This window comes from Salmo trutta, chromosome 20 (genome assembly GCF_901001165.1).
Source record: "Salmo trutta chromosome 20, fSalTru1.1, whole genome shotgun sequence".
Classification (NCBI taxonomy): domain Eukaryota; kingdom Metazoa; phylum Chordata; class Actinopteri; order Salmoniformes; family Salmonidae; genus Salmo; species Salmo trutta.
Window position 1 is genome coordinate 50,010,932 of NC_042976.1, and position 21,380 is coordinate 50,032,311.

A 21,380-nucleotide genomic window follows, 5' to 3' on the forward strand; every position below is an offset into this window, starting at 1 on the left:
CATCTTCCATCAATTCCACTCTTTAAGAGCCCATCACTGTACAGCACACACTGCTCTGCAAGTCATTCTCTACCTATCATTGTGCTTGTCACTTCACCTATCGAACCCTGTCGCAGCATGCTTCTGTCTCTCCTCAACCCTGCCACACTCTTCACCCCAGGAGATTCATGAGCTGAAGGATCAAATCCAAGATGTGGAGTCAAAGTACATGCAGAGCCTCAAAGAAGTCAAGGTACATTACTGGACTGACCCAACGCAACCCAGCCTGAGGCCCTGTTAATATTCATATGATTTTAGTCTTCCCTAGCTTTTGAGTTGACCATTGATAGGTTTAGAGTCTAAACTTTAGACTACCCTACTATTAACCAATAATCATTTTGAACTTCCTTAGAATTAACCAATGGTAGTTTTAGTCGTCAGTGTTAAAGTACCTGAGACTCCTATTAAGAAATGATTAGTCTTCCTGACTAATATTTAATGAATGTTTTAGAATTATTTCCTTACATTTCCTTTTACTTACTATCAACTACAGATTTATGTTTAGACTCCTACCTTGATATTAAATGGTTGCCAGAATCTTGGACTGCTCTAATCGTTTACTAAGGTGATAAGTACCTATGATTTCAGACTAGTGATGTTGAAAGCCCAGATCGGCATGATAATTGACAGAATTATAACTTTCGGGAAGTGCTAACTTTATAGTTTTATTTTCAGACTACATGGCTTGCTTGCCTTTTCCTATGCATTTTTCAGCTTCCTTTCAAAGCAGTCAAGTTAAGCTGTCCTGATGTCAGATTCAATCACCCCACAGGCATGCAGTAGGCAACTGTTGCTTTGTCCTAACATCATTACATAATTTCCCTCTGAATACGAATTATGTCCATTGAATTCTATCCATGCCCTCCATTTTCGATCATGTTTCTGATCGTTCCTCCTAGTTGAAACCGTCAGAATGGAGTATAGAAAATGGAAGTGGCAGCGGTAACAATACCCCCTTGGATATTGGTGTGTCTGTGTTGGGGTCTGTGTGTCTTTCAGTCTGTCTGTCTGTGTTCCCATGTGCATACACCAATGGGCATCTCTTCCTATAGGATACCTTAGTGGAGGTGGAGGAGAAGTACCGCAAGGCCATGGTGTCCAACGCCCAGCTGGACAACGAGAAGAACAACCTGATGTACCAGGTGGACACGCTGAAGGACTCGCTCATGGAGCTGGAGGAGCTGCTGTCCGAGTCACGCCGCGAGTACGAAGGGAAGAGCAAGGTATGGGATACAACCGAGGGAGGGAGGGAGAGAGAGAAGGGATAGGGCCAGATCAAGAGAAATATACAATTACAGTAAGATGAGGGGAAAAGTTAGGATCGAAAGAGAAAGGTGTATTGAGGAGGGCGATATTAGGTGGAAACTTGGATTGACATTAGCCAGATGGTACATTTTGGAAACTATAGTAATGCAATACTGGATGATTATAAACATGAACTGTATGTATATACAGTGCATTCGGAAAGTATTCAGACCACTTCACTTTTTCCGCATTTTGTTACGTTTCAGCCATATTCTAAAATGGATTAAATCGTTTTTTTCCCCTCGACAATCTACACACAATACCCCATAATGACAAAGCAAAAAAAGGTTTTATGAAATCTTTGCAAATATATTAAAAACAAAAAACTGATATCACATTTACATACGTTTTCAGACCCTTGTTTACTCAGTACTTTTGTTGAAGCTCCTATGGCAGTGATTACAGCCTTGAGTCTTCTTGTGTATGACGCTACAAGCTTGGCACACCTGTATTTGGGAATCTTCTCCCATTCTCTGCAGATCCTCTCAAGCTCTGTCAGGTTGGATGTGGAGTGTTGCTTACCAGCTATTTTCAGGTCTCTCCAGAGATGTTCGATCAGGTTCAAGTCCGGGCTCTGGCTGGGCCACCCAAGGACATTCGGAGACTTGTCCCGAAGCCACTCCTGCGTTGTCTTGGCTGTGTGCTTAGGGTCGTTGTCCTGTTGAACCTGAGCGCTCTGGAGCCGGTTTTCTTCAAGGATCTCTCTGTACGTTGCTCTGTTGATCTTTTCCTCTATCCTGACCAGTCTCCCAGTCCCTGCCACTGAAAAACATCCCCACAGCAGGATGCTGCCACCACCATTCTTCACCATAGGGATGGTGCCAGGTTTCCTCCAGACGTGACGCTTGGCATTCAGGCCAAAGAGTTCAATCTTGGTTTCATCAGACCAGATAATCTTGTTTCTCGTGGTCTGAGAGTCCTTTAAGTGCCTTTTGGCCATCTCCAAGGGGGCTGTCATGTGCCTTTTTACTGAGGAGTGGTTTCCATCTGGCCGCTCTACCATAAAGGCCTGATCTGTGGAGTGCTGCAGAGGTGGTTGTCCTTCTGGAAGGTTCTCCCATCTCCACAGAGAACTCTGGAGCTCTGTCAGAGTGATCATCGGGTTCTTGGTCACCTCCCTGACCAAGGCCCTTCTCCCCCTTCCTAGAGGGGCCAGCTCTAGGAAGAGTCTTGCTGGTTCCAAACGTCTTCCGTTTAAAAATGATGGAGGCTGCTGTGTTCTTGGGGACCTTCAATGCTGCAGGAATTTTTTGGTAACCTTCCCCAGATCTGTGCCACTACAAAATCCTGTCTCGGAGCTCTACGGACAATTCCTTCGACCTGGCTTGGATTTTGCTCTGACATGCACCATCAACTGTGGGACCTTTTATATGGACAGGGCTGTGTCTTTCCAACTAATGTCCAATTAATTAAATTTACCACAGGTGGAATCCAATCAAGTTGTAGAAACATCTCAAGGATGATCAATGGAAACAGGATGGACCTGAGCTCAATTTCAGTCTCATAGCAAAGGGTCTGAATATTTATGTAAATAAAGTATCTGTTTTTTTATTTGTAGTAGATTTGCAAAAATGTCTAAAGTTTTTGCTTTGTCATTATGGAGTATTGTTTTTAGATTGAGAAAAAATATATTTAAGCAATTTTAGAATAAGGCTGTAACGCAACTAAATGTAGAAAAAGTGAAGGGGTCTGAATACTTTACAAATTCATTGTACGTAAATGATATGTACGATTTTATACATGTGAAACTGTTTAAATGTTTAAAAAATATAGATGTACAACACACTTTGATCAAGAATCAGTTTACAGACCGAAACGGACTTCATCCACAACTAATGTAGCTATGGCAACTTCCTGGATTGTAAGGCAGCTGTTTTGGGCCACAATGATCACTGCATCTATTGCAAATCCATTAAAACATCTCCTCTGTCATTTCTCCCAGGACTTTGAGCGTGAGAAACATGCCCACGGCGTGCTGCAGTTCCAGTTCAACGAGATGAAGGAAACGCTAAAACAGAGCGAGGAGTTACTAACAGTGAGTCCTCCAAGGCATCCTCAAAATGAAACCCCAAAGCTTGTCAGGACAGCCAAAATGACTTTACCTGTCACCTTTCAGTTTTCTTATTTCTGAACTTCCCTGTCTCCTCACCTCCATGCTGATCGTCTATTGTTCTCACTGCTTTCACACACACTTCATTTTCTCCTATTTATTCCATCACATCTTCCTGCATTTCCGCTGTCCAGGAGATCCGTCAGATGCGTCTCAAGCAGGACGGCTTTGTTAGGGAAATCTCTGACCTGCAGGAAACCGTGGAGTGGAAGGATAAAAAGATTGGGGTATGCCCTGTGAACTCTAATCCATTAGTTTTGTTAGTACATGTTCAATTTGATAGCATTTGGTGGATGCAAATGGTAACCCCCACACATAATTGTGTTGTGTTCACCTGCGTTGTGGTGTTAAAATACACGTATTTACTTAGCTAGCATCAACTTCTCTGCCTAAGTGCATGAATGCTTGATACTGTATACTGTTCCTTCACTTTCTCTATGCTCACTTTCACTTCACCCATATCTTTCTTTGTTCTTCACCTGCGCTTCCACCTCCCCCACTGGGGGAACTGCTCAGGCCTTAGAGCGGCAAAAGGAGTATTCGGATGCCATCCGAAATGAGCGGGATGAGCTCAGGGATGAGGTGGTCCAGCTGAAAGACATTCTGAAGGTACTTAGTCATCTCAAGGGAGTCGGAGCTCTGAATATGCAACAGTGGCCCCTTAAACAGGGTTTCTCTATTGTAGTTATGCAGCTATAATGTACTGTTGTGAGACTCTTAAGCCTCTCATCAGTTTGTGTTCATGTCCTGCCCAGAAACATGGAATTGTCCTCAGACCTGACCTGACTGCCAATGGGGAAACGCTGGAGTTGGGAACTGAAGGGTCAGCCAGTGGAGATCCAGCTTCTCAATTGGCTCAGGACTCCCAGACGTCGCCCATGGAAGTGGGGAACAGCATGCTTGGTAAGCACCATTACTGGACAAAGATCGCTACATGTTGTAATCATCTCCTGCTTACTTCATAGCTTTGCCAAATTATAGCTAACTTGTAAGCTTAAATCATGCCCACACCTGATCTAATGCAACCCTGTAGACTTAACCTGAGTTTGGTTGACTGACATAGGTTTTGGACTTCTTCTGCGGCTAACTTCTAAGCTTTCACCACTGATTCTCCTCCCAACCCAATGCAACCCTTGCACTTGATGCATGTTAACTAATCCATGCATCTGAACCATGATTTAAAGCAGATGGTGTAAACACCCTTGTTTTGGTGCCAAAATGTGTATCCTACATAGTAGTTTAATATTGAGGTAAGTCCAGGGTCATTAGGCTGATTGCTTTTGCGAAATGATGTTGATCTTGTGTTTGTCTATTATAAACTTTTTGCTTCAAGCTGATAAATGTTAATGGTATTTGAAGTGTTTGCTGTGGTGGTATAGTTGGTTGGTGTTTACACCAGATCATTACACGGGTCACAATCAATAAATCCATTAATTGGTCTATTCAATGTAGATTATCGATTATTTTTTGTACATGATCAGGATTTTTTTTGTGTGTGTGTTAAGTCACAAACCTGTCAATTTCTGGCCAGTCCCAAAGCAATATAACACCACAGTAGACATTTCAGAGTTTAAGATTTGCAGCTTGCCAAGGTGCCTCTGACCTGCTCATCTGCCTTGAAGATTAATTTGGGATCAAGGGTTTGTTTGGTGCTCTCCTCCTCTTCTTCCTTTTCCACCTCTTCCATGCTGGTTCGATTTTTACCCAATTCTTTCAAATTCTGCTTTGCGCTAATTGGCCCAGGTTCAACTGGCAGATCTTGATCATCAGAAAAATGTCTATTTGAAACTCCAAGACACAGTGTTTGGCCTATTTCTCCCTCATGGTATCCCTCATGGTCTCCTAGGCAGAGCTCAGGAGACGGAGTTGGGAAGTAGAGGAGATAAGGTGGTGGATCCAGGAAGGTCCAGGCAGCAAGAGGATACACACGAGGAGGAGGCTCAAGAGAACCATCTGACCTCGCCCACCCCCTGTAGCCTTGTTGGTGTTTCTGAAACAGAAACATCAAGGGAGGCTCAGCCAGTCTCGCCCACATTGGGGGAAGAGGTTGAAGGCAGTGATGTCAACAAAGACTCTGACAATGGCATACCAGTAGTAGAGGTCAAAAGTGGACCGGTCTGTGATTCTGAGGTACTTGTGGTTGTAACAGGTCCTGAGGAAGAGGTTACAGTAGCGGGGGAGGGGTATGAAGCAGCAGGTGTAGAGGGGACAGGGCAAGGCAGAGTAGAGGTTGCAAGCGAAGGGGAAATGGGAATAAAAAATGACAAGGCAGATGAGGCAGAGACCAAAGTTGTCAAGAGCAGTGACGACACCAAAGAGACGTCCTCAAAAGAGCCTACCTCAGAATATGGTGCAGCAGCTGAACAAGAGAAAAACGAATCAAGTAAAGAGGACGTGAAATGTTTAGACTCGTATCCTCTGCCTAGGGAAACCATTGAGGACACCATGAAAAATGGCACACAGATTAGCCAAGGGACAGACCTTGATACTCCTAAGAGCCCAGTCGAATCAAACCCTGAGCCTCAACTTGAGCCTCAGAAAACAAAAAAGGCTGAAGCGTTACCAGAGAGAACTGACCTGCAGCCACAGGCCCAAGCAGGCAACAAGAAGAAGAAAGGCAAGAAGAAGAAGGGAGAGACACAAAGCGATGTAAAGCAGAAAGACCATAAGAAGAGCACAACAGAAACGTGTGTAGTCTCCATGACAAATGGCACACAGATTAGCCTAGGGACAGACCTTGATACTCCTAAGAGCCCAGTCGAATCAAACCCTGAGCCTCAACCTGAGCCTCAGAAAACAAAAAAGGCATATGTGTTACCAGAGACCACTGACATGCAGCCACAGTCCCAAGGAGGCAAGAAGAAAAAGAAAGGCAAGAAGAAGGGAGAGAAACAAGGTGATGAAACACAGGGAGATAAGATGAGCAAAACAGAAAAGGATGAGGTCTCCACCCCAACCGATAAGGAGCCAGTAGAGGCGGTAGGAGAGGGGGTTATCACAATAGAGACACAGCAGCATCTAGAGGGGACCAATAGTTCACCAGATCGAGAACTCCAAAGCCCTGAACAAAAAGCACAAATCATAGCTGAGGAGGGACTGAACCTGAAGGAAGAACAACTAGAAGAAGACCGAGTAGAGGTTAAAAGCGAGGAGCCTACCATTGAAGTATCTCTGACTGACCAAGCTAAGAGTGAGGAAGTTGTCTCAAAGAAGAAAAAGAAGAAAATGAAAAAGGACAAACAACCTACAATGGAATCAGAGAAATCAGAAGGCGAGATATCAGTATTATCCCTTGAGTCCAACATTGGTATTGTTGATCCTGTTGATCACTCCAAGTGTATAACCAGCGCTTATAACCCTATGGAGGAATTAGAATCGACAACAAATACTGGTACCCAGAAGGACGAGTCAGGGTACACAACCAACCCTGATAACTTTGGAGACTGTTTGAACTCTTCAGCTGACCCAAAATGTCCATTGGACTCGAAACAGTCCACAGCTGGGAATTCAAACAATGTCAAAGAGGAAGATACAATCAAGGTCTCAGTTGAAGAGGCTCAAACAATCCAAGACACAAAGGAACAGGGGAATAACTTTCACAGTCCCATCGTTCTAAGACCAGAGCTCAAGAAGAGCATGGAACCTGAAGACCTTATCTTCCATGATGGTGTCACTACTCACCCAGACCAGGCTAATGAAAATGCGACACAAGACCTAAAAGAGGCAGGTCAGGATAAACAAAATGGGAGCCCAGAAGAGCGTACAAATGCACTTGAACATGAATACACTTCAATGGCACTGCCAGCAAATGTAGAGAAATGCAACAATTCAGCAGATGAAAAATGTTGTAGCATATCGCTTGACTGCAACTGCCCTGCTGCTGAGACCATAAGACTGCCTGAACAATTGGTGGATCTACCTGGTTGTCCAGTTACTGACAGGCACTTGTATGAAAACAACAAGCCAGAAACACTTGATGCAGAAGAGGCATCAAATGGAGGGATCTCTATAGAGACCGAGCTGAATGATACAGAAACACGACTACAGGACCCATTAAAAGAAACTCCGGTGACAATTGACTCTTTTAGGGAACAGAGCCACAATGAAAGTGGACCATGCACTATGCTGGCTAAAGCAGAAGAGCAAGACGATCCCATTGAGGCCAAGCTGGAGGGTAACAAGGTACCTGGACCCAGTGAGCAGTGGAATGACGAGGAGAATGAAAATGAGGGTCAATCGTTTGACTTTTCTGACCTAGTTTCAGTGGTTCCTGCAAATGTATTCCCAATAACATCCCAAGAGGAGGTCAGCCAGGAAATGAGAACGATGTTGGTAGGATACAAAATAGAGGTAGAGCCTGATAAAGAGAAGGCTAACAAGGAAGAGGAGGAGGACAAACCTCAGGACACAGAGGGAGTTAGCATGATAGTGGCACAGCAATCAATTGATGGGGGGTCAGATAATGCACCAGAGAAGCTCCGAAGCACTGAAGAAAAAGCACAAACCATAGTTGATGGCCAGAACGTGAATGAAGAACAACAACTAATCACATTAGAGGAAGGGGTTAGTGTAACATACAAACAGAAAGACATTGCAGAGGAGGGAATGAGTGTGACTGTTGAACAGCAAGGTGTAGAAGAGAGCGAGAGGCAGCAGAATGCAACTGAGGTAGAGGCTTTGCCAGTAGAGGAGGGGGAAGAGGCAATCCAGTATGGGTCACAGCAGGGTAGAAGAGAAAGTAGTCAAAGTACAGAGGATTCAGCAGAGGGCAACAATGAGCAATCTAGGACAGGCTTGAAAAAAGGCAGTAAGAAAGTAAAAGGCAAGGGAAAAGAGGACTGCCGAATGTCCTAGTTTTTAGGTCTGCACTCAATATAAACAACAGCAAATATTTATGAAAGTGCAAAGAGTCTCAACTACTACAGCCAAAGCAAGTACCATTCAAATTCCTTCCAAAGTTATAATTCGATGTACTGTATTTTGAGGTCCAAAAGTATTTGTGACACATTTTTTGTTTTGGCTTTGTATTCCAGCACTTTGGATTTCAAATTATACAACGACTATGCGGTAAAGTGAAGACTGTGAGCTTTAATTTGAGCGTACTTTTTGTTCAGCACTTTTTGTACATGCTCTAGTCCCCCCATTTTAGGGAACCAAAAGTATTTGGACAAATTCATTTGTGTGTTAAAGTAATCAAAAGTGTAGTATTTGGGCCTATATTCTTAGTACTCAATGACTACACTAAGCTTGTTGGATGCATTTGCAGTTTGTTTTGGTTGTTTCAGATTATGTTGTGCTAATACATTATTTACCATTACATTTCTATTGTCACTTTTATTGTAAATAAGAATAGAATGTTTCTTAACACTTCTACATTAATGTGGATGCTACCATGATTACGAATAATGGTGAATAATGATGAGTGAAAAAGTTAGAGGCACAAAGACCATAGCTCCAAAACATGCTAAACAGGAGAGGTTGAGGGGGATGATGTGTATGGCCCAGTCATTTTCTCACTCATCAGTATTCACGATTCATTCATGATTATCCATAATCATTGTAGCATCCACATTAAATGTAGAAGTGTTTAGAAATATTATATTCTTATTTACAACAAAAGTGACTCCAAAATGACACAATACATTATTTACCATACATTTCTATTGGGCATAAGCTTGATGTAGTCATTGCTTGGAATATGGGACCAAATACTAAACATTTGACTACTTTAATACACATAAGTGAATTTGTCCAAATACTTTCGGTTCCCTAAAATGGGTGGGACAATGTACAAAAAGTGCAGTCTTTTCTAAACGGGTACCCCAATTTGGATGAAAATACCCTCAAATTAAAGTTGACTATGATAAACATTAGACATATAATGGCCATGCAACAACAAATATGCCACTGTCCAAATACTTTGACTTCACAGAATGTGGGTATTTTAGCTCATTTTTAGGGAAGTTTGTCATAAGGGGTGGGTAATCTTACCACGCAGGCTGTTTTTCCCCAAACAAGCAGTAACACACCTGATTCAACTAAGATAACCATTAATTTAAGACTAGTAGTAGTTGATAAGTAGAATCAATCAAATGTGTTACTACTTGCCTGGCCCTGGTAGGGTACATTGCCCATACTCTCGTATAAATCTGCAGCACCTATATACCGATACTGTAATAATATAATACTGATTGATTGAATTACAGTATGTATGTTTTTCTTCATCTATTCAAGGCACAATGTTTATATTGCAATGCATGATATTCGTATCGTCATACCATCCTTCTCTCATTCCGTGATTTATGGAATTACCGGCCTAGTACACAAGGGGGCGCCAAAAAAACAAAACCCATTGGCCGTCTTACCAGAATGCTAACAAAATTGGCACAAGTAATAGTGAATTTCCATGGAGGCTGCTAGCTAAATATGTTAACGAGCCCAAACGAAAATAAACAAATTGCAAAGACAGGCAATCCAGCTCATAAAGGTATACATATATAGGTAGGAGCTACCAAATGTCATTTTTGGACATTTACAAGCGAAATGTGAATGACAGACATTGTGCAAATTAAGTTTTGACGCATGCTTGTCTGAAGTAAAAACAGTACTGGCACTGGAGCAGCATGTGTACACACTTTGTCTGTGTGGAGTCGCTAGGGAAGGGGCCTGCCTGCTCAGACGGAACGTGAACGAAGAGGAGAAAAAAACGCAAGGAAATCAAACAGTGGCAGCCTTACAGATAATTTATCCAAAGGGCTTTGAACTCTCAAACACAGCAGAAAGCTGACACCATACGATGCCCCGTCACCTTATTAATTCAGCCACTTACTTAGACAACTAACAAGTTCAACTTAGGGGTCACGTTAATGCAGAATTCTGTGTTTTTAGCGCAGGGGGAAAAAATAAAACATATATCTTGCTGAATTTTGTAAACGCAGATCTAAAATGCTTATTAAAATTTCAGCTCAGCATCAGACTACTTTTGTGCTTCAGTTTCACAAACGAGCATTCTATCAGCAGACAGTTCTCTGAATGATGTGTAGCTACTTTCCTGATACTTTTCTCAGTTTAGCCAGACTACTTTTCTCTTGTAAAATGCAAGATTAACTTTAAGCAAAACATTAGGAAAAGTAGCTGGCTACATTCTTTCTATGATAAACATTCTAAATACAGGTATGATGGCCATGCATCGTTTTTGCAAGAAAGACCTTGCTTTTTCATTGTGAGCTCATTTACTTGTGTGGCTGCCAACCAAATAGCGTTGCACTTCTGTTGATAAAAAGGAAGCTATTTTCTGTCGAATGTGCTGCACTAATGTATTTTCTGTGAAGGAAAACTATAGTTGCACTTCCCTGATCACTCTTGAAGCAAAATATAAAACTTGACCCTTGTCAATACACAGCTGGACTGCTCCCGCTTTCTCCCATTGTACTATTTACAAATAAACATGTTAAGAGTAGGGGTGTTAACCCCGGTGTTTTGGCTAAATTCCCAATCTGGCCCTAATACCATCATCGCCACCTAATCATCCCCAGCTTCCAATTGGCTCAATCATCCCCAGGACATTGCTGTAAATGAGAATGTGTTCTCAGTCAACTTACCTGGTAAAATAAGGGTTAAATAAATAAATGAAAAATAAACTGTTCTCAACTGTTCTGGGGGAAATACGGTAAGCTTCATAATGTGAAATGAAGAAAACAATCTGCTGTATCTGCTAACATATTGCACAAGTTGACTGCAGGTGCTTTACTTAAAAAGTAGCTACAAATATTACTATTTTTTTTAAATCATAAAATAAATAGTTTCCCCTGGCTATTTCCAAATACGGTATACCGCCCAAGCCTAGTCAAAAGTTTGCACAGAACAAGAAAAATGTTCTTGCTTGGTGTATTTTGATGAAGAGAGAAACTAACCGAATGAGATTGTCTCATGCCATAAAATAATTGGCAGAAAAATCCTCCATGTTACAAGTCCATTCCATGTAGGCAATGATATCAGGTGAAATCCAAGCCCTAGGATATCATGTGCATACTGTAAAATTGCTTTGTGTTCAGTATATGCCATGTTTCCTGAATTCATATGATGATATGACTGCTAGACAAATTGTATACAGTGTAAGAATATGACTCCCTTGTTAATCACTGGTCTGAATGTTTCTTCATGTGCACTTTTTGTAAGGAAATACCTTCTGACCCTTTTCAGGATTTGAATAAAATAAGGAATTACACACTTTGAGAAATAAACTTTAGTAATGTATAATACTAATTATGTAGTGTTATAGTATAATAGTACTTGTGTGTTGTCTGCCTGTCAATAGCAGTCTCATTGACGCACAAACATAATCTCTTCGGGTCAACTTCTCTCATCCATTAGCTGTTTAGCATAAAAATGCCCTAGAGGCTGTGTGCCCTCCTGTCCAGTTTCTGCATGCTAACCATAACCCCACCCCTCACCTACGCTCTCCCAATGGACACCTGCTCCATTGCATGCATCAAGTGATTCTAAACTCCTCCCACCCTGACTCAGCCCCTCCCCATCCATGTACTTGGCTCCTCCCACCCCTGGTATGTTAACATTGGTTTTACTGTATGCTCAAGTTGTTCTTATGATTGTTCTTGCATGAACATAATGAAAGTGTGTATTGATTGGGTTATAGATGCTTACTCAAAGTTATACAGATAATGGTGAGAAGTTCTGTGAAACTTTTAACACTGTAAGCAGATCAGCTCTAAAGACTTTTTTTTTCTTTCAGAGATCCGGCTGAGGAAGCTGGTTGACGAGCGGGAAAACTTGATAGGACAGGTGAGTAAGGACATCCATCCATCCATAGTCTGTCACCCATTACGCTAGCTGAACTCTTCAACTGAATTGGCCATAGACCTACAGGCAAATAAAATACAATTTTATTTGTCACATATGCTGAATACAACAGTGAAATGCTTACTTACAAGCCCATGACCAACAAAAAAATAGAGTAAATAAAATATTTACTAAATAAACAAATTATTTTTGTTTTTTTGTTTAAAGTAACACAATAAAATAACAATAATGAGGCTATATACAGGGGGTACCAGTACTGAGTCAGTGTGCGGGAGTACAGATTAGTCAAGGTAATTTGTACGTGTAGGTAGGGGTAGAGTGACTTTGCATAGATAATAAACGGTGAGTAGCTGCAGTGTAAAAACGGGGGGGGGGGGGGGGGGGGTCAATGCAAATAGTCCAGGTGGCCATTTGATTAACTGTTCAGCAGTCTAATGGCTTGGGGGCAGAAGCTGTTAAGGAGCCTTTTGGACCAAGACTTGGCACTCCGGTACAGCTTGTCGTGCGTTAGCAGAGAGAACTGTCTATGACTTGGGTGGAGTCTTTGACCATTTTTGTGGCCATCCTCTGACACCGCCTAGTATATAGGTCCTGGATGGCAGGAAGCTTGGCCCCAGGGATGTACTGGGCTGTACGCACTACCCTCTGTAGCGCCTTATGGTCGGATGCTGAGCAGTTGCCACACGAGGCGGTGTTGCAACCGGTCAGGATGCTCTCGATGGTGCAGCTATAGAACTTTGAGGATCTGGGAACCCATCTGGGAGCCCCCGTGATATGCAACTTTTCAGGGAAGTTAGGAACAAATATACACAGGCAGTTAGGAAAGCTAAGGCTAGCTTTTTCAAGCAGAAATTTGCATCCTGTAGCTCAAAAAGGTCTGGGACACTGTAAAGTCCATGGAGAATAAGAGCACCTCCTCCCAGCTGCCCACTGCACTGAGGTTAAGAAACACTGTCACTACCAATAAATCCACTATAATTGAGAATTTCAATTAGCATTTTTCTACGGCTGGCCATGCTTTCCACCTGGCTACCCCTACACCGGTCAACAGCCCTGCACTCCCCACAGCAACTCGCCCAAGCCTCCCCCATTTCTCCTTCACCCAAATCCAGATAGCTGATGTTCTTCAAGAGTTGCAAAATCTGGACCCCTACAAATCAACTGGGCTAGACAATCTGGACCCTCTCTTTTTAAAATGAACTGCCGAAATTGTTGCAACCCCTATTACTAGCCTGTTCAACCTCTCTTTCGTATCGTCTGAGGTTGCCAAAGATTGGAAAGCTGCCGCAGTCATCCCCCTCTTCAAAGGGGGGGACACCCTAGACCCGAACTGCTACAGACCTATATCTATCATACCCTGCCTTTCTAAGGTCTTGGAAAGCCAAGTTAGCAAACAGATTACCGACCATTTCGAATCCCACCGTACCTTCTCCACTATGCAATCTGGTTTCAGTGCTGGTTATGGGTGCACCTCAGCCACACTCAAGGTCCTAAACGATATCATAACCGCCATCGATAAGAGACATTACTGTGCAGCTGTATTCATCGACCTGGCCAAGGCTTTTGACTCTGTCAATCACCACATTCTTATTGGCAGACTCAACAGCCTTGGTTTCTCAAATGATTGCCTCGCCTGGTTCACCAACTACTTCTCTGATAGAGTTCAGTGTGTCAAATCGGAGGGCCTGTTGTCCGGACCTCTGGCCGTCTCTATGGGGGTGCCACAGGGTTCAATTCTCGGGCCGACTCTCTTCTCTGTATGCATCAATGACGTCGCTCTTGCTGCTGGTGATTGTCTAATCCACCTCTACGCAGACGACACTTCTGTATACTTCTTGCCCTTCTTTGGACACTGTTAACTACCCTCCAGACGAGCCTCAATGCCATACAACTCTCCTTCCGTGGCCTCCAACTGCTCTTAAATGCAAGTAAAACTAAATGCATGCTCTTCAACCGATCACTGCCCGCCCGTCCAGCATCACACCTCTGGTTGGTTCTGACTTAGAATATGTGGACAATTACAAATACCTAGGTGTCTGGCTAGACTGTAAACTCTCCTTCCAGACTCACATTAAACATCTCCAATCCAAAATTAAATCTAGAATTGGCTTCCTATTCCAGAACAAAGGCTCCTTCACTCATGCTGCCGAACATACCCTCGTAAAACTGACCATCCTACAGATCCCCGACTTCGGCGATGTCATTTATAAAATAGCCTCCAACACTCTACTCAACAAATTGGATGCAGTCTATCAGAGTGCCATCCGTTTTGTCACCAAAGCCCCATATATTACCCACCACTGTGACCTGTACGCTCTCGTTGGCTGGCCCTCGCTTCATACTCGTCGCCAAACCCACTGGCTCCAGGTCATCTACAAGTCTCTGCTAGGTAAAGCCCCGCCTTATCTCAGCTCACTGGTCACCATAGCAGCACCCACCCGTAGCACGCGCTCCAGCAGGTATATCTCACTGGTCACCCCCAAAGCCAATTCCTCCTTTGGCCGCCTTTCCTTCCAGTTCTCTGCTACCAATGACTGGAACGAACTGCAAAAATCACTGAAGCTGGAGACTCTTATCTCCCTCACTAGCTTTAAGCACCAGCTGTCAGAGCAGCTCACAGATCACTGCACCTGTACATAGTCCATCTGTGAACAGCCCATCCAACTACCTCATCCCCATACTGTATTTATTTATTTATCTTGCTCCTTTGCACCCCAGTATCTCTACTTGCACATTCATCTTCTGCACATCTACCATTCCAGTGTTTAATTGCTATATTGTAATTACTTCGCCACCATGGCCTATTTATTGCCTTACCTCCCTTATCTTACCTCATTTGCACTCACTATATAGACTTTTCTTTTTTTCTACTGTATTATTGATTGTATGTTTATTTATTCCATGTCTAACTCTGTTGTATGTGTCGAACTGCTGTGCTTTATTTTGGCCAGGTCGCAGTTGAAAATGAGAACTTGTTCTCAACTAGCCTACCTGGTTAAATAAAGGTGAAATAAAATAAAAATGACAAATCTATTCAGTCTCCTGAGGGGGAAAAGGTGTTGTTGTGCCCTTTTTGTGACTTTCTTGGTGTTTAGACCATGATAGTTTGTTGGTGATGTGGACACCAAGGAACTTGAAACTCTCGACCCGCTCGATGTGAATGGGGGTGTGTTCGGCCCTCCTTTTCCTGTAGTCCACAATCATCTCCTTTGTCTTGCTCACATTGAAGGAGAGGTTTTTGTCCTGGCACCACACTGCCAGGTCTCTGACCACCTCCCTATAGGCTGTGTCATCGTTGTCGGTGATCAGGCCTACCACTGCTGTGTCGTCAGCAAACTTGATGGTGTTAGAGTCGTGCTTGGCCACGCAGTCGTGGGTGAACAGGGAGTACAGGAGGGGACTAAGCACGCACACCTGAGGGGCCCCTGTTTTGAGGATCAGCGTGGCAGGTGTGTTGTTGCCTACCCTTACCACCTGGGGGCGGCCCGTCAGGAAGCCCAGGATCCAGTTGCGGAGGGAGGTGTTTAGTCCCAGGGTCCTTAGCTTAGTGATGAGCTTTGAGGGCACTATGTTGTTGAATGCTGAGCTGTATTCAATTAACAGCATTCTCACATAGCTGTTCCTTTTGTCCATGTGGGAAAGGGTAGTGTAGAGTGTGAGGTGAGATTGTGTAACTGGCCAAATAAATGGAACACTTGAGTAAATGAAGGTTCTAGTGGCTCTTTTATGGTATGGGGGTGCATTTTCCTGGCATGGTTTACAGTTGAATTCGGACGTTCACATACACCTTAGCCAAATACATTTAAACTCATTTTTTCACAATTCCTGACATTTAATCCTAGTAAAAATGTCCTGTCTTAGGTCAGTTAGGATCACCACTTTATTTTAAGAATGTGAAATGTCCAAATAATAGTAGAGAGAATGATTTATTTCAGCTTTTATTTCTTTCATCACATTCCCAGTGGGTCAGAAGTTTACATACACTCAATTAGTATTTGGTAGCATTGCCTTGAAATTGTTTAACTTGGGTCAAACGTGTCGGGTAGCCTTCCACAAGCTTCCCACAATAAGTTGGGTGAATTTTGGCCCATTCCTCCTGACAGAGCTGGTGTAACTGAGTCAGGTTTGTAGGCCTCCTTGCTCGCAGACACTTTTTCAGTTCTGCTCACACATTTTCTATGCGATTGAGGTCAGGACTTTGTGATTGTCACTCCAATACCTTGACTTTGTTGTCCTTAAGCCATTTTGCCACAACTTTGGAAGTATGCTTGGGGTCATTGTCCATTTGGAAGACCCATTTGTGACCAAGCTTTAACTTCCTGACTGATGTCTTGCCATGTTGCTTCAATATATCCACATAATTTTCCTTCGTCATGATGGCATCTATTTTGTGAAGTGCACCAGGCCCTCCTGCAGCAAAGCACCCCCACATGATGCTGCCACCCCCGTGCTTCACGGTAGGTTCTTCGGCATTCAAGGCTCCCCCTTTTTCCTCATAACATAACGATGGTCATTATGTCCAAACAGTTCTATTTTTGTTTCATCAGACCAGAGGACATTTCTCCAAAAAGTACGATCTTTGTCCCCATGTGCAGTTGCAAACCGTAGTCTGGCTTTTTTATGGCAGTTTTGGAGCAGTGGCTTCTACCTTGCTGAGTGGCCTTTCAGGTTATGTCGATATAGGACTCGTTTTACTGTGGATATAGATACTTTTGTACCGGTTTCCTCCAGCATCTTCACAAGGTCCTTTGCTGTTGTTCTGGGATTGATTTGCACTTTTTGCACCAAAGTACGTTCATCTCTTGGAGACAGAACGCATCTCCTTCCTGAGCAGTATGACGGCTGCATGGTCCCATGGTGTTTATACTTGCGTACTATTGTTTGTACAGATGAACGTGGTACCTTCATGCTTTTGGAACCAGACTTGTGGAGGTCTACAATTATTTTTCTGAGGTCTTGGCTGATTTCTTTTGATTTTCCCATGATGTCAAGCAAAGAGGCACTGAGTTTGAAGAAAGGCCTTGAAATACATCCACAGGTACACCTCCAATTGACTCAAATGATGTCAATTAGCCTATCAGAAGCTTCTAAAGCCATGACATCATTTTCTGGTATTTTCCAAGCTGTTTAAAGGCACAGTCAACTTAGTGTATGTAAACTTCTGACCCACTGGAATTGTGATGCAGTGAATTATAAGTGAAATAATTTGTAAACAATTGTTTGAAAAATTATTTGTGTCATGCACATAATAGATGTCCTAACCCACTTGCCAAAACTATAGTTTGTTAACAAGAAATTTGTGGAGTGGTTGATAAACGATTTTTAATGACTCCAACCTAAGTGTATGTAAACTTCCGACATCAACTGTAGGTCCACCCAACCCCTTAGATGGCAAGATAAACGCCAACAAATTCACAGCCATTCTGAGTGATCACCTTCAACCTATGGTGAATAATTTCTATGCTGATCGGTGTGGTTTCTTCCAGGATGACAATGCCCCCATCCACAGGGCACGAGTGGTCACTGAATGGTTTGATGAGCATGAAAACGATGTATGCCATAGCCATCTCAGTCACCAGATCTCACCACAATTGAACACTTATGGGTGATTCTGGAGCGGAGCATGAGACAGTGTTTTCTACCACCATCAACAAAACACCAAATGTGTATTTTCTCGTGGAAGAATGTTGTTGCAACCCTCCAATAGAGTTCTAGACACTTGTAGAATCTATGCCAAGGTGCAATAAAGCTGTTCTGGCGGCTCGTGGTGGCCCAACGCCCTATTAAGACAATGTTGGTGTTTCCTTTATTTTGGCAGTTACCTGTATGTTTGTGTTGCTGTTTCCTGTTGTTGTTTTTATACAGCTACAATTTGAATAGGTTTTAAGTGTCTACCTATGTCCTGAATGTGGTCCTCCCTATAGGTGAAGAAACTGAAGGCCCAAGTTGAGCAGAAGAAACAGAGGAACGAGATTGAGGAGGACTCCAGCCCAGAGGGCGAGGTTCTGGAGAACGGCACAGACCCACACATACAAGACCTGCAGAGTAAGATCCACAGACACTGTAACGTGTTATGACTGAAATGAATAGCTCAAGACAAAAATGTATGTTAGTCCTAACTATGTTATTTTAATAGGATTCATATTCAGTATCTACTGCATTGGCACATCAGCCCTTGTTTTCTTTTTTCCCACATTTGCAGGAGATGCCAGCAGGCAACTTAGTGACCTAAAGTTCAAACTTGTCAAATCGGAGCAGGAAGTGACAGCTTTGGAACAGAATGTAAGTGTACTGTCATTAACCTGGTTGATTGGAAAGAGATAATTATCACAGATCCAAGTACTGCTAATTTGACTCGTTATAGGCTGAGATTCTCATGTACTCTATCCAATCACCAATCTGCAGGTTACTAGGCTAGAGGGTCAGGTGACCCGCTACAAGGGTGCGTCGGAGAACGCAGAGAAAGTGGAGGACGAGTTGAAGGCTGAGAAACGCAAGCTGCAGAGAGAGGTATGGCCCCCAGCTGTCAGTTATGTGGCTTAAATCAAGCTCCTATGCAGAGACCAGATGTCAGGGGTCTGCAATGTTCAGAACATTGCTTCTGAAATGGATATTAATTACATGATCATATGGAATAGTTTCTCCCTCCTTTACCCGAAGTGTGCACTTCCCTGCATGGATTTGAAAGGAATGGACTAATCCTTTCAAATCTTAGGGGGAGTGAACAAGTGCACACTTGGGTTATAATGTACACAATTTGTGTTTTGTCATTGTTGATTTTGAATGAGTCTCTGAATAAAATCTAATGATTGTTCTTTCTGTTCCTTGATGGCAGTTGCGGTCAGCGCTGGACAAGATAGATGAACTTGAGTCGAACAACAGCCACCTCTCTAAACGTTTGGACAAGATGAAGGCCAATCGCTCCACGGCAACGACTCCCTAATGATGACCTGGCAGCATAACTCCGTCCCTATCCTGTCCGTCCACCAATGGCTGCCCACGTTGGAGGGAGTGTCCCGCCTTGCATTGGGCTTGCCTCTCCATCTGCTTCGCAACCTTATGAAAAAAAACTTTAAGTAACTTGAGTTATCCTAATCGCTAGCGCACACAACACAGAACACAAACACGCGCAATGTGCCATATTCTTAATGTATTTGTTTTTGTTTGTTTTTCCAATGATGAGAATTCTTCATAGGTGTATATATGACACAGTAAATGACACCCAGAAAGCCCTTACCAAGCACTAATTGGCAGGGAAGAATAAGTCTGTATGTCTTATTTTCTGGGGGAAGGCACTGCTCTGCACCAGAGAATTGTTGGGAAATACGGTGCAACTAGGGGTGACTTGGGACTGGATAGGGTTCTTTGGACCGCGACTGACTACTTGGGCTACATAACTTTCCTATCCCATCCCCAGTGTACAGACTAACACTGAATGTCCCTCTGTCCGGAACTATCCGCTGCCTCACTCAACCCCCTACGTTCACCTTTAATAAACAGAGAGGACATGGCCCCAAGTCTCAGTGGACTGAACTGAACTGGGTTAACATGGTGTGCTGTGGATGTGAGAGCATTTTGTGTGTATTTACATTTCTTTCCTTCTTATACCCTGCATTTCTCTTATCTGTGTCCTAAAAGCCAAATTATGAGCACATTTTACAAAGGTTGGGTGTGTATGTTTGTCTCTTTTTGTGTTTACCTGTTGTCTCTTAAAGGGCAACTCCACCACTTTTCAACCTCGTTTTCATGATCTCCATCACATTACCAGTGTCAACGGCGCATTTGTACATTTTGAAGAAAAAACATATACAGTTGAAGTCGGAAGTTTACATACACCTTAGCCAAATGCATTTAAACTCAGGTTTTCACAATTACTGTCTTAGGTCTGTTAGGATCACCATTTTATTTTAAGAATGTGAAAAGTCAGAATAATAATAGAGAGTGATTTATTTCAGCTTTTATTTCTTTCATCACATTCCCAGTGGGTCAGAAGTTTACATACACTCAATTAGTATTTGGTAGCATTGCCTTGAAATTGTTTAACTTGGGTCAAATGTTTTGGGTAGCCTTCTACAAGCTTCCCACAATAAGTTGGGTGAATTTTGGCCCATTCTTCCTGACAGAGCTGGTGTAACTGAGTCAGGTTTGTAGGCCTCCTTGCTCGCAGACACTTTTTCAGTTCTGCCCACAAATGTTCTATGGGATTGAGGTCAGGGCTTTGTGATGGCCACTCCAATACCTTGACTTTGTTGTCCTTAAACCATTTTGCCACAACTTTGGAAGATTGCTGGGGTTCATTGTCCATTTGGAAGACCCATTTGCGACCAAGCTTTAACTTTCTGACTGATGTCTTGAGATGTTGCTTCAATATATCCATATAATTTTCCTTCGTCATGATGCCATCTATTTTGTGAAGTGCACCAGTCCCTCCTGCAGCAAAGCCCCCCCACAGCATGATGCTGCCATCCCCGTGCTTCACGGTTGGTATGGTGTTCTTCGGCTTGCAAGCCTCCCCCTTTTCCTCCAAACATAACGATGGTCATTATGGCCAACAGTTCTGTTTTTGTTTCATCAGACCAGAAGACATTTCTCCAAAAAGTACGATCTTTGTCCCCATGTGCAGTTGCAAACCGTAGTCTGGCTTTTTTATGGCGGTTTTGGAGCAGTGGCTTCTTCCTTGCTGAGCGGCCTTTCAGGTTATGTCGATATAGGACTTGTTTTATTGTGGATATAGATACTTTTGTACCTGTTTCCTCCAGCATCTTCACAAAGTCCTTTGCTGTTGTTCTGGGATTGATTTGCACTTTTTGCACCAAAGTACGTTCATCTCTAGGAGACAGAACGCGTCTCCTTCCTGAGCAGTATGACATCTGCGGGGTCCCATGGTGTTTATACTTGCGTACTATTGTTTGTACAGATGAACGTGGTACCTTCAGGCTTTTGGAAATTGCTCCCAAGGATGAACCAGACTTGTGGAGGGCTACAATTTTTTTCTGAGGTCTTGGCTGATTTCTTTAGATTTTCCTATGATGTCAAGCAAAGAGGCACTGAGTTTGAAGGTAGGCCTTGAAATGCATCCACAGGTACACCTCCAATTGACTCAAAT

The 21,380-nt window shown here is 43.0% G+C and overlaps 1 protein-coding gene across 21 annotated transcripts in view; it reads left to right on the forward strand.

The window, feature by feature from the left end:
- The window catches only part of LOC115156214 (leucine-rich repeat flightless-interacting protein 2), a 90,157-nt gene extending 70,217 nt beyond the window's left edge, over positions 1 to 19,940 (forward strand). For 14 of the 21 annotated variants that reach the window (XM_029703600.1, XM_029703605.1, XM_029703610.1 and 11 more), the window contains 7 exons: positions 161 to 232; positions 1,092 to 1,262; positions 3,287 to 3,379; positions 3,589 to 3,681; positions 3,971 to 4,063; positions 4,210 to 4,357; positions 5,301 to 8,543. In XM_029703600.1, coding sequence (XP_029559460.1) covers positions 161 to 232; positions 1,092 to 1,262; positions 3,287 to 3,379; positions 3,589 to 3,681; positions 3,971 to 4,063; positions 4,210 to 4,357; positions 5,301 to 8,308 — 3,678 coding nt within the window. In that variant the 3' untranslated portion in view covers positions 8,309 to 8,543. Of the gene's footprint in view, positions 1 to 160; positions 233 to 1,091; positions 1,263 to 3,286; positions 3,380 to 3,588; positions 3,682 to 3,970; positions 4,064 to 4,209; positions 4,358 to 5,300; positions 8,544 to 12,206; positions 12,257 to 18,198; positions 18,320 to 18,476; positions 18,557 to 18,679; positions 18,785 to 19,109 lie in introns of those variants that run through there. The other 7 variants (XM_029703603.1, XM_029703620.1, XM_029703614.1 and 4 more) reach the window with 5 other exon arrangements.
- Positions 19,941 to 21,380: the final 1,440 nt, after the last annotated feature.